Below are 18842 nucleotides of genomic sequence, written 5' to 3'. Positions count from 1 at the left end.
GCAGGAAGTCCACGGCAGCAAGCTGAGTCTGCAAGTGTATCTTTATTGGGGTAGTGAACAGCACACTACATGTTTCGGGCAAGGCCCTTTATCAAGTGTGATACTTGATAAAGGGCCTTGCCCGAAACATGTAGTGTGCTGTTCACTACCCCAATAAAGATACACTTGCAGACTCAGCTTGCTGCCGTGGACTTCCTGCAATTACCTCCTTTCTATCACATTGATCTATTAGGGTTTCACCACAGGATACCCTGCAGGAGTACCACCAACACATCATACAACTTGCCAGAGTTCAGCCCTGCTACTTTTTGGATTTACCTCAAGTTCCAATGAGACTTGCAAGAAAAATATCGAACCATACCAGGTCAGGGTGGAGTAGTCAAGGCAACAGTCTTTGAGAAAATGCTAACCATTACTGTTATTGTAAATATAGCCTTCTATTGCCTGAAAAAAGTGAACGGTACTGTTTTGAGGAGATAATAAACTGCATATGCCATAACCAACCCTATTGTCATAAAACATTCTTAGAGAAAATTCTCGGTACAATAAAAATCTAAGCAAGAAAAGGACAACCTCGAAAGGTGTACATATGAAAACTGGGTGTCTGAATAACATTCACAATCATGGCAAGAAAATCTTGTTAAGGACATTTTCCCATATCCTACTTTTCCTTGATATCATAACGTAAAGTAAGTAAATGAGTTTAGGTTAGACAGGTGATCCCTATATTAAATACACTAGGTTTTCTCTTTAAAGCTGCAGATTGTCAGTACATACTGTGCATACTCAAATATAGATACGAAGGAATGGCTCACCGATGTACTACTATGTGAAACATTCGGCACCATGCTGATCTTACCATACTTGAAATGTCTGCAGCCTTACTTAGCACTCACATATGGCATGTAAAAGGGACTTTGTTCTAATATTACCTATGCATACCTATAAGCACTACAAACGAAATACTATATATTCTGAGAGTGAATATCATGGAGGTAAACATAAAGACACAGAAAAGTTCAAGAAACTGGTTTATCAAGACTTGGCTATCAATAAAAATTAGTGCAAATTTATATGTACATATAAGCAGTAGTTTTGCAACTGAAGACATCTTTAAAAAGAATTCAGAACCTTGAAAATTTTTCCCTGTTTTTACGGAATCAACTGCTGCTACTTTTGTCCAATAACAACAGCATCCCCTTTAGGGCAGAGACACACGCTGCTATTTCGGGAGATTAGTCGCCTAGTGACAAATAGCTTTTTCTTCAGGTGACTAATCTCCCCGAACTGCTTTCCTGCCGGCGTGATGGCACTTGGATCACTTCGGCTTTCCGGAGCTGCCCCAAGTTTCCTTGTGAGGCAAGTTTGGAAAACAAAGCGTTCCGAGTGCCATCCCGCCGGCAATTTACATTCTAACCGGCGGGAAGGCGGTTCTGGAAGATTAGTCGCCCAAAGAAGAAGCGATTTGTCGTTGGGTGACTTATCTCCCAAAATAGCAGCGTGTGTCTGCCCTTAAGTGTATTTTATAGATAAGTTAACTGGCTCCATTTATAAACAACGATGCAATTTGAATATGTCTAAAACTAATACAGGTATAGGACCCGTTATCCAGAATGCTCGGGACCTGGGGTTTGCCGGATAACGGATCTTTCCGTAATTTGGGTCTTCATGCCTTAAGTCTATTAGAAATTCATTTAAAAACATAAATAAACCCAATAGGCTGATTTTGCTTCCAATAAGCATTATTGATATCTTAGTTTGGATCAAGTACAAGCTACTGTTTTATTATTACAGAGAAAAAGGAAATCATTTTTAAAAATTTGTATTATTTGGATAAAATGGAGTCTATGGGAGACAGCCATTCCGTAATTCGGAACTTTCTGGATATCGGGTTTCCGGATAAGGGATCCTATACCTGTACAAACATGTGAAATGATCTACCTCTGAAGAAAGTTCTAGTTCATAAAATACAGATACAAAAAACTTATGAAAAAAGAAATATGATTTGTTAAAAGAAAACAGACAAACAATTCCTTACCTGGGTTTGATTCATTTTCCTGCTTCTCTCCTCGCTCCTCCCTTTCCAATGTGCTGTTGGCTGAAGAATCACTGGAGCCAGAGCACAACTCCTTTTCATTTAGACTCTCATTTTTCTCTTCCTTCTCACTCAGGTCATCATGTCCTTTGTTAAACAAAGACCTAAGGTTACTCAATAGAATTCTCAATTTACTGCCTATAACGTTTCCAAACAACTTCACAATTTATATGCTAAATGGAGAATATATACAGAACATGTGGCATATATAGACTATATAGAAAATAATAGGAGAATTGTTGCTATGACACTTGTAATAATATGGATATTTTTAACACCAAAACTAATTGTTGCCCATATGTACTCACATAGTATTTGAAAAAGGCTCTTATGACACATTTAAAGAGCATCTAATGAAATGAATGCATCAAAAAACATCACACTACATCAGTTTTTGAATCCAGTTAATTATATTTATGTACGTTTAAGATGCATATATTTATATATTCCAAAGGTGTATCAGAGATAAAAATACAGTTAGTGGTGTTAAAAAAAACTGGAACTGATCTGAATGCTCATGGGTACAAACAGGCAAGAAAAACATTTACCTCAATCAGCTCAAACCTGTGTCTAAAATATCAACAAAAATAATTCCTACATTTAAGGACCCATAGCCTGTTAAATAAGACAGGTAGTATGTGTGCAAGCAGATGTAGAGATTTATGTCAAAAAGTTATAATAAATAGTACTGCTTAGCAAGTTAATATTTTGAATTGTATCCCATGACTTATAATGATACATTAGAGTTGATATCAACATAGTTTTTTCATATTTAATAGCAAAATATGAAGTAACAAGTGCCAGTCCTTTGTATTATAAAAAGAGTAAATACTCTGTTTCACATGTGGCTCACTGTCTTTTCCTTAGAGGCAGGGAGTAATCAAATAGTGAATGCCATATACTGGTGGAGTTTAGCATGTACCTTCTTCCTGTTGGCTAGGAGACATGGCTTCTTCACAAAAATCATCTCCACTACGCACGGCCTTTGCCAATATCTCTTGTCTGCCCTTGGACAAGGCTGACATCTTCTCCAGCTCGGTGGCAGCCAAGTTTTCCAAAAACCTGCTTCTGCAAGTAAAAAGAGAACCTACACTTGAGAATTCCATGGAGTGCATTACACTGTTTCTAAACATTCAGATATTCAGCTTTGGATGGCAAACCAACGGCTTATTGGCTATTAGGAGCCACTGAGAGTCTGTGTTTATCACCAGTGGTGTAACTATAGAAGAAGCAGAGGGGCCTAGGGTACAGGGGGCTAGACTGTGGGAGCTGCTTCCTATATAACTAAAAAAAAAAGAAAAACCTCCACCCCAGCTGCTCTCTTACCTGCGGCACGAAATGGGGACGCAAGTCAGGTGCGAGTGGGTGGAGATGGCATGGGGAGTGGGCGGGCAGAAGCGGGGCCTGGGGACGGAAACGGGAAGTGGGCGAGAGGATGGGGATCGGAGTGCACCAGGCCCCTCTAAAGATTTTTTTTTGCAGGAAGGCCCAGCACACTCTAGTTACGCCACTGTTTATCATAGATGTTTGCTTATGGGTTTGACTATATAGGTTTAAATAATCCAAATGTTTAAAAATTAAATTAAATTATTCCCTGTAATAATAAAACAGTACCTTGTAGTTGATCCAAACAAAGATATAATTAATCCGTATTGGAAACAAAACTAAATATATAATTGATCTTTATTGGGAGTAAAACCAGCCTATTGGGTTTATTTACAGTTTAAATGATTTTCTAGTATGAAGATCCATATTACGAAAAGATTGGTTATCTGCATTCTGGATAATAGGTCAAATATTTGCTAGGGGTCAGAGTCTAAATTTTATTAATTTTTTAAATAAAAACGTAATTATGTTTTCATGAGCTGTATGTGCCATATTATTTTCTCAACTGAGAAATCATGCCCAGCAAGCTTTCTCAGATGGAAATAGCACTTGAGCAACCTATTGATTTTCAATTAAGCTGTTGGATGCATGCACAATTTGCTGTTACTTTCTATTCCTTCTATACTTTACCTTTTGTATCATCTGGTTGTAAAAGTATAATAAAAGTGAAAAAGTTATTTATGGCCTCCATGGGGGTTTGCTATTCACAAGGCTAACAACCCACAAGGGGGGTTATTTATAAACACTGGCAAAGTTGCACCTGGGCAGTAACCCATGGCAACCAATCAGAGGACTGCTTTCAGTGTTCAACCTGCAGCTGTCTGAAGAAAGCTAATCACTGATTGGCTGCTATGGGTTACTGCCCAGGAGCATATTTGCCCAGTGTTTATAAATGATCCCCAAGGAGATATGTTGCTATTATGTCAATGTTAATTTCCCAAAGAAATGTAACAATGAAAAAAATGTGTGGAATTCCTGTATGTGGGAACCTAATGTGGACAACTGGGAGTGCCAACTAGACAGGCTTCTTAGCATGAGATTGTCATTTTGCTGAATCTGGCCAGTAACAAGCGGCATGTCCAAAACTCACACCACTTTATGGAAAAACTGGACAATACTAGAATTCTTGATTTTTGCCTGAAAACACAGCTGTATGTGGGCATTAGTGCACGTGTAAAGTGAAGAAGCTTGGACCCCATTCTTAAAATGATTAAAAGAAAGTTTTGCATAGCAACTAGCACTTCTCAAACAGTTCTGTTGCCTGAAAAGCCAGAGCTGAAGGTAACACAAATTAATTCTTCCCAGGCAGCCAGCTAGAGTTCTTCTTTAAAACAAAACTATATTCGCTCACAGTCAGCAATCTAAAGCATAGCCAAAAACTCATGCTAATTGTTGGGGAAAGAATATTTGTGTTTGAAACATGGAACACTTTGGCATCCTTTCAGCTTTATTTCAAGTCTAGAATAATGGATAATAAATGGCTACATGCTCAAATGCACAGCTGGCTCCAGGGCTCTCTCACATACTGCACTAATGTCTCCCCACACCCTGGGAGGCAATAAATGTTTTACCTACACAGTTACACATTCTGCCAAAATAATAACCTGTTCTTCTTAAAGGTTCAGCTCCTCATAGAAGCCAGTTCAATAGCCGAATGAAGTAGGGAAATTAAATTGTTCTGGCCAAAAAAACAATTATTTTCTATGTGCATGTGGACAAATTATTAAGAAAAACATGAATAACCAGGATCTGTGGGTCCCTGTAAAATGTTGTTAAAGTGGATATCTACCCAAAACCTTTATTTTTTTTTTTTTTACAGAAAATATAATTCTAAGTAGCTCAGTAATATATATTAATTAAAACACTTTCTGACTTTTTGTCAGGCACATGTAAATGTCACGTCAAGGAGCAGGGAAACCCTGTACTATGTTGGGCGTTAAATATAGGGCTGCTGCATTGTGCCTGACACTCAGTGCTGTGTTCTGCACAACCCACCGGTATGCAGAGTTTAGTCATAAGTGGTGCAATTTTACACCCCTTAAGGCTCCAGTAACTGCATCTATGGGATTTTTAAACAAGGTTTTCATAAGTAAATATCATTATCTGGATGCATTTGTTCTCTTGGGAACACTGAGAAAACTGATTGGAGAAATGTGAAATTAGGGGGATGTAGTCAAAGTAGTATAGTAGTATATAGGAATATAATTTAACAGTGCTGAGGGTAAGAGAACATCCTTTACTGATTTTAAAAAAAAAATCTCTCAACCCTTGTAAATAAACTTCTTTAAAGTGCCCACAGGCTTCTGCATTTTATTTGCACTTTGATGTATAAAACAAATTTTACCGGCCCGAAAACTCAAAATCGAATGCGATTCGACCAAACTCGAATCGAGTTTTTTCCCCCGAAAAAACCTTGAATTTCAGGAAGACTGCAAACATCTTCAAATTGGTCACTGGACATCTCCCATTGACTTATACATGAATTTGGCAGGTTTTAGGTGGCCAATAGTCAAATTCAAATTCTTAAAGGGCCAGACTTTGATAAGTCTCACCAGAAGAGAATTGTACCTGTGCAGCAAGTTACCAAACCATCTGCCAAACACAAAAGTCCCTTGAGTCCTGTGAGCCAAAATCTAAACTTCTATAGTGTATTTTAATACATGCATGGCTTATTGTAATATAATGTTACTCCCTGCCCCAGGCAATAACCAGCTCACTTTTGTGAGTTCTTTATAAAAAGACTTTCAGCTCTGTGTGGAAAAATAAGTTTCTAATCCAAGGTTTCTGACATCTGTTTAATCAAGTTCACACCAACTTTTTCTTAACTTTGCAACCCAAAAACTGGCTTAGAAGCAGTTACATACTTTATTTTATAATTTTCTGTTGCCGGAGGAAATTACAATGCATTGAGGTGGATAATGATGACTAATGTTTTGGTCTTGGCTTAAAGGGGTTGATTCACCTCTGTATGGATTTTTCTAGTTTGTATGTAGAGAGGGATATTCTGAAACAATTTGCAACTGGTTTTCATTTTTTATTATTTGTGCTTTTTTAGTTATTTAGCTTTTTATTCAGAAGCTCTCCAGATTGCAATTTCAGCAAACTGGTTGCTAGTGACCAAATTATCCTAGCAACCATGAACTGATTTGAATAAGAGAGTAATAAGGCCTAAAAAGAAAGATGAGTAATAAAATATATAAATAACAATACATTTGTAGCCTTAAAGAGCACTGTTTTTAGATGGGGGTCATTGACCCCCATTTGAAAGCCAGAAAAAATCAGAAGAAGGCAAATAATTAAAAAACTAGAAAAAAATAATAATGAAGATCAGTTGAAAAATTCCTTAGAATTGGCCATTCTATAACATACAAAAAGTTAACTTAAAGTTAAACAACCCCTTTAAGAATTATTAAGCTAAAGCGTTTATGCTTAAGGTTCAGTTCAACTTGCATGCATTTTCAAAGTACTTACGCAAATCTTTTGAGAATGGGTTTATCATCAGAAAAATTACTATTCTTCTCATGGCTGTTGGAAGAACTCATTAGTCAGTAATTGAGCTTTGCGTGACCTGAGGTCACAGTGCTTTTCTGTCACACCAAAAGTAGCAAACCCATGCAATATTCACACTTCACACACCTAGAACACTGACGAGATAGCTTTTAATGTATCACATAGGCTTTTATTTAGGGGCTTAAGCAATCAAAGGAAAAACATTGCTACCCTTAAGAAAATAACTTTGCAAACTGTTCTAAAATGGTTTTAAAAAGTAAAGTTAATAAAAAGCAACATTGCAATAAAGGGAGTGTTCGGATGGCTGCACATGCGTAATGTGGATAGCTACAGGTTGGCTAAATCATTATTGGATGGCCAATAACTCAGTTTAACGTGTTGAAATAGTAGCCAGAGCTAGAATTATGCCATGATCCAATCTCTGGTCCTTAAGCTGGCCATACACAGGCAAATTTAGTTGGCGCTCTGTGAACGATTTTATCATCGATTGTTTGAACAAATGATTCACCCATCTACAGTAAACAATATATGAAAGGACTTTGGTCTTATCTTTGTTGTGTAGGCTACAAGATTTAACATATATTAACCAATGACTGTGCCTTTGTCTACTTTCGCAAAAGGCATGTGTATGGGAACAATTGTTTAATGATGATTATCCGACTGTACCATCCACTGACTGATTTCATGGTCTCACAAAGAAAATTATAAACCTGTCCAATCGACTGTAGGGGCAATTTTGTCAGAATAATAGGATTGTTTGCACCCCATCAATGTAATGCTAAGTAAACAGTTTTATAAGATCGTGCTAAGATCGGTCGTTTCACACAAGGAAATCTGCCCATGTATGGCCACCTTTAGGGTATGGTCACACCTGGCGATTCAGGGAGATTTAGTTGCCTGGTGACTAATCGCCACTTCTTTGGGGCGACTAATCTCCCCGAACGGCTTCACTCGGTCTTTCGTCGGCTATAATGAAAAAATCACCTGCAGCATGGCACACGTGGCACTCCCTTTTCCAAAGTCGCCCGAAGTTGCCTCACGAGGAAACTTCAGACGACTTCGGAATACGAAGTACCACGTGTGCCATGCCGCAGGTGATTTTTTTTATTATAGCTGGCGGAAGACAGGAGGAAGACGTTAGGGGAGATTAGTCGCCTAAAAGAAGAGGCGATTAGTCAGGCGACTAAATCTCCCCGAATCGCCAGGTGTGCCCTTACCCTAAAACACAAGTGGCAGGATTGGTGCAATTTAGTAATCCAAGAATACTTTACATCAGTCCCCTGTGGAGCGAGAGCGCGCGCACACACACACGCACGCACGCACGCACACACACACACACCAACAACAACAAGGGAAACCCACACAATCAATCTCTTCCAGGGCATACAACAAAAAAATACATTTTCATCTTTAATGTTAGTAGAATATTTCAGTCACCTTTCCCTACAATTTTCCCGCAATTAAGTGAATGAAATGTTTTACTGGCGGCAATTTACACGTCCTACATGCCCTTAAACTATTAAGATAATATAAATATAACATGGAAAATACAATCTATTTCTACATAAGATAATCTAAAATATCTTCCATTATTTTCATTATATGTGCAACCGAAAAAACAAGACAAACATAGGCCTGTATTAGAGATCACAAGAACATGCAATGTTACAACACAGTAATGTTAAAGTCAAAGTAAAATAAAACAACAGTAAAGGAGTGGGGCTTCTGACACTTTAAAGAAGCAATAGCTGCTTATGATGTTAAGAAAATAAAAAATACAATTAGCATAAATAAATGTATCCATTAAACCACCATGGTTAATTTGCTGGTTAAAAGAAAACTAGAGGTAAAGGAACACAATGCAATAGAGCCGAGGTCAAGATAGGCTCAGTTTGTTAGTGTGTAGAAAAACCACTTACCAAACAGACTCTGTTTGGTGAAGTCTGCAAAGAGAAGAGTTTGAAAAAGAAGGAAGAAAAGAAAAGCTTTGAGCGGCGAATATAGAGAAAGACTTTAATCAAAATGTAAAATTTCAAACTGTCCTGTTTTAAGAATTTCATATAAAATTTTTATTCTCCCATTTAATCCTGCTTTAAATTTCTGAAGAGCCCATAACATCTGAAAGGTGTGTCTGAGACTGAAGCTACTTCCAGAAGTACAAGGAAGTGCAGCCATACTATAAAATGTACCTGGAGTTCAAAAATTGCAAGGAAAACACCTTTGGTTCCATAACAGTAACATCAAAAAATGAAAGTGTTAAAGTAATAAAAATATAAGTGAAATTGTTAAAGTAATAAAAATACAATGCAGTGTTGCCCTGCACTAGTAAAACTGCAGTGTTTGCTTCAGAAACACTACTATAGTTTATATAAATAAGCTACTGTGCAGCAATGGCGGCAGCCATTCAGAGGAGAAATAGTTAGGTTACGCAGCAGATAAGCTCTGTAGAACATAATGGTGTTATCTGTTATACACTATTTAACCTGTGTCATTAAGCCTTTTTTCAATTTCTGCCATTGCTACACAGCAGCTTGTTTATATGAACTATAGTAGTGTTTCTGAAACAAACCGCTCAGTTTTACCAGTGCAGAGCAACAGTGCATGATATTTTAATTTCTTTAAAACGCTTTCATTTTTTTGGTGTTGCTGTTCCTTTAAGTCAATGCTGGAGTATCTTGCCTCATCCATTTGACACTGAGGTGCAGGTGTCTATTCAGAGCCTTGCTATTTGGTAAATGACTAAACTATGCAGCACTTACTAATGGCATTGTTCAGGTGAGAGTTATAGGAGACGGGTTATGCTTTACCACAGAACATTTCATTCCTACAGACATCACAGAACTGTTTGCTAAGCCTATCTTAATTGCGAATTACTTTGAATGCCAATCATGCGTCACACAGGCCACAGATTTCACTGAGATGTAATTGCTTGTAATAAAGCATAATTGTAAGCCTTGATAGATAATGGACTAACAACACTGTGAATATTTATTAATGAGAATATTACACGAAAACTAAGGCAAGTCTCACAAATAAGCTATTTTTAACATGAGGACTAATGCACCCTCTGTGTTCAATATATAGGAAATAATCTATCCCTATGGTAAAATTTCAGAATATTAGAAGTAAACAATGAGTTCCATGACCATATAAACGGCAAAAGTAAAAAAATTTTAACAAAAGTCATGGAAGTTTTCTTGACTTCTATTATCCTCATATTTTAAAGTAGCGGGTGCAATATTTTTTTTAAAAAAATAAAACAGTTTCAAGTGAGATATACTGTGCAAGTTATAACTCTTGTGTAGTTACAGGATATTAGAAGTCACCAAGCATGACCATATAAAGCCCTGTTTCTTAACCTTGGGCACGAAGATGATTAACCTTTAGCATATAGAGTTTATAGAATACTGAAATTTATAGTCCAACAACATCTGGGGACCAGACGTTTAGAAATACACAAGGGCGTAACTAGAGGCCCTAGTAAGCCCTAAATAATGAACACTTTCCATATATCTTGGTAGAATAGGTCAACTTACCAATGTTGTGGTAACATCTAGCTATGCTACTGGAAAAAGGGATAAAAAGACACAAAGCCAAAAATCAAGGTGACTTCTAATATACTCGGATTTTGCATTGGGGGGAGGGGGGGACATTATTTGTTACAGCACACACATTTCAATGAGTAACAATAATTGCACCAATAATTAAAGATTTTAAATAATGATATCCATAAGAACCAACAGGATCAGCTAGGGCAATGACACGAGGAGATTTGCTGCCATGGTTAAATCTGGTCCTGAAAATGCCATCCCCTTCACAAACATTATAATCATTGCATGTAAACTACATTACTCAGGCGATTTGCCTTAGTAGCCGGATAATGTGAAGAAAGATTAGGCTAGCAACGGGGATCGCATGTTCGGAGATCTGTCATCCAAAGTAGCACATTTTTACAGTGGCCGACAAATCTCCCCATTTGCTATTGCCCTTACAGTTTATTCATGGCTCATTTATCATAAGAGTAAAATAAATTTAAAATATAAAAATAAATAATAAATAAATTGAAAATATAGGATGGCGGTCTGATAAACAGCGCTTATATAGGTGCTACTCAAGCATACAAACTTAAAAACTTTATTCTGCTAAGCACACTACTCCCTAAACAAACCACTACATATGGCTAAATGGACCAGAGTGGAAGGAAACCTCTAAAACTGAGATTAAAAAGATTTTGTGTACTATATAATTATTTATTTCACTATCACTTTATTCGCATACTATACACATTTTGGGATAAACTGGACTAATATTTTCATGTAAAATTTACTTACATGAACAAGCTACAGTACATATATTCAGCCAGTTTATCACTGAATGTATAATAATGTACATACATGTATGAACAATGTGCAAAGCCTTATTTTTACTAACCACTAGTTAGATATTGGTAATTTTGTACATTCCTCCCATTAAATACTTTTCTTCCATGCACCAGGGGATTCCCATTCCAAGAGGAATATCTGCAATGTAAGATATTTCCTTACTGAAATGCATTTGTCAAATGAAGAACTTCCAGAACACAAATATTGGTGGACATCCTACATAAATCTTTGAAATAAATTTGAATTATCAAAAAGTAGTCTGCTGAACTCATCATTATATAATGGGGTCGTTATTCAAAAACAACTGATTATAAAAGCAGTGGAATAATATAATTCTAGTATGAAAAGCAAATTTACTGCATATTATGTGCATATTTTAGTCAAAGTGATTTACCCACCTTCTGGAGCCTCTCAGACAAACAGGACTGTGATAACTTTCCAATAAATTATATAATTAGTGGGGTCAGTCACTGTGACTGCAGGCAAATCCGTTATTGATATTCTTATAGCTGTGACTACGTTTTTCTCCCAATCATTTTTTTTTTAAATTAGACAAGCTGAGAAATCTACAAGCCAGGCAATATATCAATGTTTTTTTTCTTTATCAAACATCCCATAATGTCAGAGATGTTCATAAACCAAGAGTCAAATCTGCATCCCAAATATTATATGTATGTCTAAGTGAGCACTAACCTTCATAACTGGAGACATGTCTGATTAGAATTCTCTTTTCCTTGAATGCTCTGATTCCCAGAGTAGAAGCATGGGAAGCCAAAACTCAGAAATTACCATGGTAACCCCTCGGACGACAAAGGCTTTTCCTTTATCCTCCCATCCCCCTTCTCTGACCACTCATAAGAGGGACAGCTTTATTGTAGTTAGTGGTTGAATTAAAACTTCAGTTAGCTAGGCATAGGCCTAGTCCTAACGCTCCCACTGCCAGAGTTAATGAAAGGGCTAACCTTACAAATATAAGAATTAAAGTGTCAGTGGTGCTATAGAGTAACGGCACAAGCCTTCTGCCTCTGATAGAATGTTTCCGAGAGTGAGTGTAGCTAGAGATTCAAGGAAGCAGTAATGCATGTATATGAAAACAAGAACATATTCACAACTGTTACATAGATGGCAGCTTAAAATGCTGGATTTCATTCCTGAAGCATTTAAACAACCAGTACCATTTTGCTGATGTTGTTCAAGATAAAACATCAATAACCTTATACTGGACTTACTTAAATATACTCCTGTCGCCAGCGTTAGACAATGCATCCAAGTCGGAGATAGGTTTGGAAAGGGATAATGTGGAGGTGCTGACATTTTCAACAGCAGATCTGTAAATCAACAAGAAATAGTATGAAGAATACATTGCTGGCTATAACATCTGAAGCACAAAACTACTCAGCTTTGGACAAATGTTTGCATTCCATAATTCTTTGGAACACTGGTATGCACTTTATACATTAGGTTCTTGAAAATATGGCATTTTGAAAACATTCATAATTTGCAGGGATAGTATACGTGTATAAAGCTTGCAACTACTGTCACTGCTCTGTGGCACTGGCGTATTTATATTTAATCGAAAAAAAACTTTTTAATAAAAAAAAAATCTTAAACCCCATAAAAGTGAGACACTACCTGGACCAGCAGCTGTAGATTCAGCCTTAACTCAGAATACATCTCAGTTCATGCACTCAGTTTACTAACTGAAATTACAGCCACAATATAACCTTCATCATACCTGGATTTCATGAACAGGATAATTTTCTACCAAATAAATGGCCATAATAAATGAATAAAAATAAAAGTATGTAGAGCAGTAACAGTATAAATGTATGCACAAATAGAACATTTCTTGTACTAATTCTACATATTGGAGCGATCGTATTAGGCAGACACTGTTTGTTTTTAATGGATGCGATCAAAATACATTTTACATTTATTTTGTCTTCTGCAGTTACCTGTCTGTGATTTGCCACAACATTCCAGGTGAGGCCAAACTATGGGTATAAATAGTAGTAATAGAATTTCAATGCCAGTATAACGCCAAAACAATTTATTAGTGCATTTTATATATTTTTTTAGGGTTATTTAAAAAATGTGTCTTTTTTCACCCAAGGTAAATTTAGTTGAAAAAAAATGTATTTATCTGGCTGTAGAATCTCAAAATGCTGTGTTAGGTACCTTATACTAGCAACTGAATGCACTATGAAAGCTACCGATAGTAATAGAAGTAACATGCTCTACTAGCATTGTGCTTACAGCTCAGTTTTATTCCCATTTGGAGCATAAAAATCTGCCTTTGTATATGAATCCTTGTATGCTGGAGCAGGCGATGGCTCTTCTTTGGCAAGCTGTTTTGCAGGAGATGGTGGCACAATCTTGAACTGAGGAACTTGTAGGCTGGACTCTTTGATAGCAGGGGTTGGGGCAGTGCCGTTTTCATCCTGGGGTTTTGTCACTGAAGAAGTGGAGTTGATCTTTGCCCAAACTTCTGCACTGTTTCCAAGCGAGCGCCTGGAACGTCGTACTTCTTCAACACCTAAAGAGTTTCGTCTACGCTCTTTACGGGCAGTGTTCGATGCTTCCTCACCACCATCATCCTCCTGATTCAATGCACTCTAGTTATTCCAAAAGAAAGAAGACACCAGGTCAGTGAAAAAAATATATTTGTGTTAGCTGCAAATTAGAGTTGAAAGGTTCAGGCACCTCAGCACAGTATGTTTCAGAACACAGTTTACTGTTTTGATCAATCAACTGAAGTTACATAGTGAGTTATTTAGTTAGTTAAATTGGGTTGAAAAAAGACAAAGACCATCAAGTTCAACCTCTCCAAATGAAAACTCAACTTCCTCTAGCCCCCCTGCACATGCACCCTCCTTATATTTACCCCTGCTTGTGGCAAATGCATCAATTTTTACACATTCCTTGCACTAAAGTCAGTGGGTATTCTTTCTTGCATATTTTCCTCACTGGTGGAAAAAACGAATTCTGCAGCAATCTGTATTGGCCAAAAAAATTGCCCTCCCAAAGAATATCATTGTGTAACTGCATTATATATATATATATATATATATATATATATATATATATATATATATATATATATATATATATATATATATATATATATATAGTGTTGCAGGTAAAGTTGCTGTACCACTTCTAGCATTCTGACAGCCTCCCAACCTAAAATCATTAATTACAAAAAGTGCCTTTTTGAACCCACCAAAAATGGAACATATCCCTGTGGCAAAAAACAATGCAAAACCTGCCCACACATCCTGACTTCAGAAAAAATACCAATTCCGGACACATTACAGCATCCATGGTCAGTATAACTGTTCTTCTTCCAATGTGATGTACTTAATACAATGCACTAAATGCATAACAGGGGGACTGTATATAGGAGAGACTGGGCAAAGTCTGAGAAAGAGAAATACACACCACCTATTCACTATAAACTATAAAATAAAGGGGCAATTTTAAAACAGATAATGAAAGAAAAGTGTGGGAATACAAATTAATGGAAACTTTCAATTCTCTGAAGAATGGACTTAACCTGGGCCTTGGATTTATGGCTAATTATGTGGACGAAGAAAGGACTGCACCGGGTCAGACATATCAGCATGTCTGGAGATGGACTAAGAGATCATATGGAATGCCTTTGATTTTACAATAATTCAGCCCTAATTTATACTCGGCCTCTTTGACCCACATTCTCTTGTACCTTATCTATTTGTCTCTTGCAGATCCCCTCTTAAATGACTTTGACACCTTACACATAGATTGATATTCCTTTTGTTGGTCATTTGACCTATGAGCTGAATGTTGTATATATACCAGAGAACACCACAGCTTCATTGTATTCAGTTTGAAAAGGGAACTAAAATGTTCTGAAAGCTTGCTACGATTATATTAGTTAGCCAATAAAGCTATTACCTTTATACCACTTTTGTTTTTGTTTTTTATTTCAAAAGGGTTGCCCTGAGGTACTGGCAGCAACTATGGGCGAAAGCCTGCATGTGTTCACCGGGACCGCACTCTGCGTACCATTCGCATGGATTATGAATTATTTTATTAAGCCATCCAAGTTAACTAAAGCAAGGGCCCTAGGGGCCCACCGAGCTTTCTCACAGGGCCTCAGCAGGCCAGTCCGACCCTGATCATGCAGACTGAACAGCACCTGACCAGTTGTTTGTATGATCTGTGCATGTATCACAAACATTCGTAACATAGGGTGGCGAGTTTGCAGGACAAGTAGATCTTTTTCTATTTTGGCTCAGGTGAGGAACACAGAATACACAATTTGTATTGAAAGTGATACAAAATATTTTCAGGAGAGTAAACAGCATAGTGTTATTATACATTCAGCTTTGTAACCCTGATAAATCATTGATCATTTATTTGCCAGAGTTCACATTTACCACAGTTTCATATGTTGCTCTAAGGTACCATTACATTAAGCTGTTCGACTCTTCCTGTAAAGCGTTTTTCCAAGCAGAGTATAAGGGAGGATCAGATAATTTCCAGAGTTGGGCTATGAGCCTACAGGCCTAGAAGAGTGTTTTGTGAAGAATTCCATTGGCAGGCCATGCCGACTGGGTTGGCAGATTCATGGACAAGTAGATCTTTAAAGGGAAAATATAACCCCTCCCCTTTGATAGGAAATCATTAAGTCAGGTTTACGAAGAAAAGCTGAACCAAAATAAGTATTTTTTTACACAGACATAGCGGAAACAATGGATGTCTGTGTGGAACCATCTCTAAATTATATAAGTGATGGATTCTGTGACTTGTTCATGGTAAATCCATCAGCTGAGAAAGACATACACAATTGTATGTTCAGCTCAACCTATATATCCCATATATATATATAGTAAAGTAGTCTAAAGACATTGGCTGTTGGCTGTGAGACAACAGCCAATGTATTTAGGCTGCATACTCTTACTATCATACTGCTGGATACTGCTCATTCTGCTCAACCTCCAGAGATGACTAATCCAAAACACTCAAGCAGCATATAAATACACTGAAAGTGTCTCCCAGCTGGCATTTGCCAAATAGGAAAAATGTACCTTTTTAAGGGTGTGGTTTTATGCATTTCCCATTAACTAGACAGTAAAGTATGAGGGCATAACTTACTGTATGCACAGACAATTCCTTCTCTGCATGACTACATCTATACAAAAACTATAGAATGTTCCCTCTAAAGGGTTGGTTCACATTTAGTGTGTTATAGAATGGCTATTTCTAAGCAACTTTTCAATTGGTCTTCATTGTTTATTTATTTTATAGTTTTTGAATTATTTGCCTTCTTCTTCTGACTCTTTCCAGTTGTCAAATGGGGGTAACTGACCCCATTTACAAACAAATGCTCTGTAAAGCTCCCCATAGATGCGACGATTCTTCTTGCCATATGACCGATTTTAGGGAAGTCCGAACAATCCTTCGAAATTATTGTGCGGTTAGTGGGATTCGAACGATCGTACATTTTACGATTTACTTTTTAGTTGATGGCCAATTCGTACGATCATACTATCGTTCTGAGAAAATCGTGGTCTCACGATGAGGATCGGATCTTTTAAAAATCTCAACATCTATGGCCAGCTTAAGAATGCAACATTGTTATTGCTACTTTGTATTACTCATCTTTCTATTCAGGTGCTATCTTATTCATATTCCAGTTTCGTATTCGAATAAATGCATGGCTGCCAGGGTAATTTGGATCCTAGTAACTAGATTGCAGAAATTGCAAACTGGAGAGCTGTTGAATAAAAAGCTAAAAAACTCAGAAGCCACAAATAAAATATGAAAACCAATTAAAAAGAGCATATCACTGTCTACATAATACTACAAGTTAATCTAAAGCTGAACAGCCCCTTTAATTAAAAGCTCTTGAAAAACAAACCTTATTTATTCAAGTCATGTTTCTCACAGGTTTATTACACGTATACCTTTAATACTGAAAACTTAAGACTGCATGTAAATGTACCACTTCTATCCTACTGTGCTTTACTTAGTATCACATGCAGAGGAAAATTTAACATTAAGCTGTGTAAGAGACATTTCATCTTCATTGTATCATATCTAAATGCGTCACAAGCCTTAAATAAACAAGACAGAGAAGTTTACGGATGAATCGTTATGTGAGCCAGGGAACAAACTGCAGGTTTCACTTTAAGCCAAAGGAGCCATATGTTAGGATCAAAACACAGTTCCAATGGGACATTAGAGCTATGCCAAGTATGTAAATTAAGTCTCTTACTAAATCAATATTTATTCCCCACAGTGTAAAGGGAATACCGTTACATGCCTCAAACATTTTTTTCAGCTAAAGGTATTTAAGTGTTTGATGAATCACATATTATATAACCTAAAATTTAACAATGCAGCACCTTGTTAATATCTTTATATACATCATATTCTAATGCTAGAATGTGCAGTGTATAAATTATAAATAATAGTGTGGAGAGATTGGAGGCCTAGAACAGGGGGTTGTCAGTGAAGGTGCTGGGAAATGTGCATGGAAAGAAAGGTGCTACTGGGGCACCTGTTCACACATGCAAGGTCTTTATTTATATGTTTGCAGAACTCCTGTATGACTTCTGATAGACTTAAAATTTCGTACAAGTGTGTATTTTACACTCTAATAATGCTGGGAGTTGTAGATCAACTGATTACGTATTTCTAACCTACAGATCTGAGCAACCTATAACAAGCACTGGTAAAGGTAGACTGAATTATATGTTGGAATTCCAAAAGCTACTTTTTTGTAAAAAAAAATCTGCAGTGCCAAATACAAAGGCAAATGCTCACTTTCGCAAGCATTATGTCATGTGAATGCCTGTTATAATATACCATGACCTGTTAATCTGAAAATCTGAAACCCTGGTGCTTACCCAACACTCCTGTGATAGGAATGCTGAAGTTATTCAGGGGTAAGGGATTGCAGGCAACATTACAAATAACTCTTTAATGGCTCAACATTTTTAATTAAGGCAAGTTCACCATTTTTAGAAAAAAAATCCCAGGCAACATATTAACATTTCATTTTTGTAATGGTTCACATACAGTTCAGAGTTTTCATCCACTTGGATACATCTCATGCAACACATTTATAATAACCCTTTCATTTAACCCACCCCCCTTCACCATTGCCCAAAAACTAGATTTGTATCCAAAATATAAACCTGTTGGGTAAAGGGCATATTGGCTGCATTAAAGGGATTGTTCAGTCTAAAAATAAAAACTGAGAATATAGATAGACTAATAGAAAATGTTGTCAATATAGTTATTTATCCAAAAAAAGTAATCTATAAAGACTGGAGTGACTGGATGTCTAACATAGTAGCCAGAACACTACTTCCTGCTTCGCAGCTCTCTTATTGGTTACCAGTCAGTAACCAATCAGTGACTTATGTGGGAGCCATTTGGGTCATAATGGTTTGCTTTTGAATCTGAGCTGCATGCTA

At 36.9% G+C, this 18842-nt stretch overlaps 1 protein-coding gene across 1 annotated transcript in view; it reads right to left on the bottom strand.

The window, feature by feature from the left end:
• Nucleotides 1-18842, bottom strand: part of fhod1.L (formin homology 2 domain containing 1 L homeolog) — a gene marked incomplete at its 5' end in the record, with an annotated part of 84675 nt that overhangs the window by 22786 nt on the left and 43047 nt on the right. The window contains 4 exon segments of the mRNA NM_001094812.1: nucleotides 2039-2182; nucleotides 3018-3163; nucleotides 12603-12701; nucleotides 13630-13988. Of these exon segments, the coding sequence (NP_001088281.1) occupies nucleotides 2039-2182; nucleotides 3018-3163; nucleotides 12603-12701; nucleotides 13630-13988 (748 nt within the window).

This window comes from Xenopus laevis, chromosome 4L (assembly GCF_017654675.1).
Source record: "Xenopus laevis strain J_2021 chromosome 4L, Xenopus_laevis_v10.1, whole genome shotgun sequence".
Classification (NCBI taxonomy): domain Eukaryota; kingdom Metazoa; phylum Chordata; class Amphibia; order Anura; family Pipidae; genus Xenopus; species Xenopus laevis.
The sequence above is the reverse complement of the archived record's forward strand: the minus strand, read 5'-3'. Positions and strand labels throughout refer to the sequence as shown.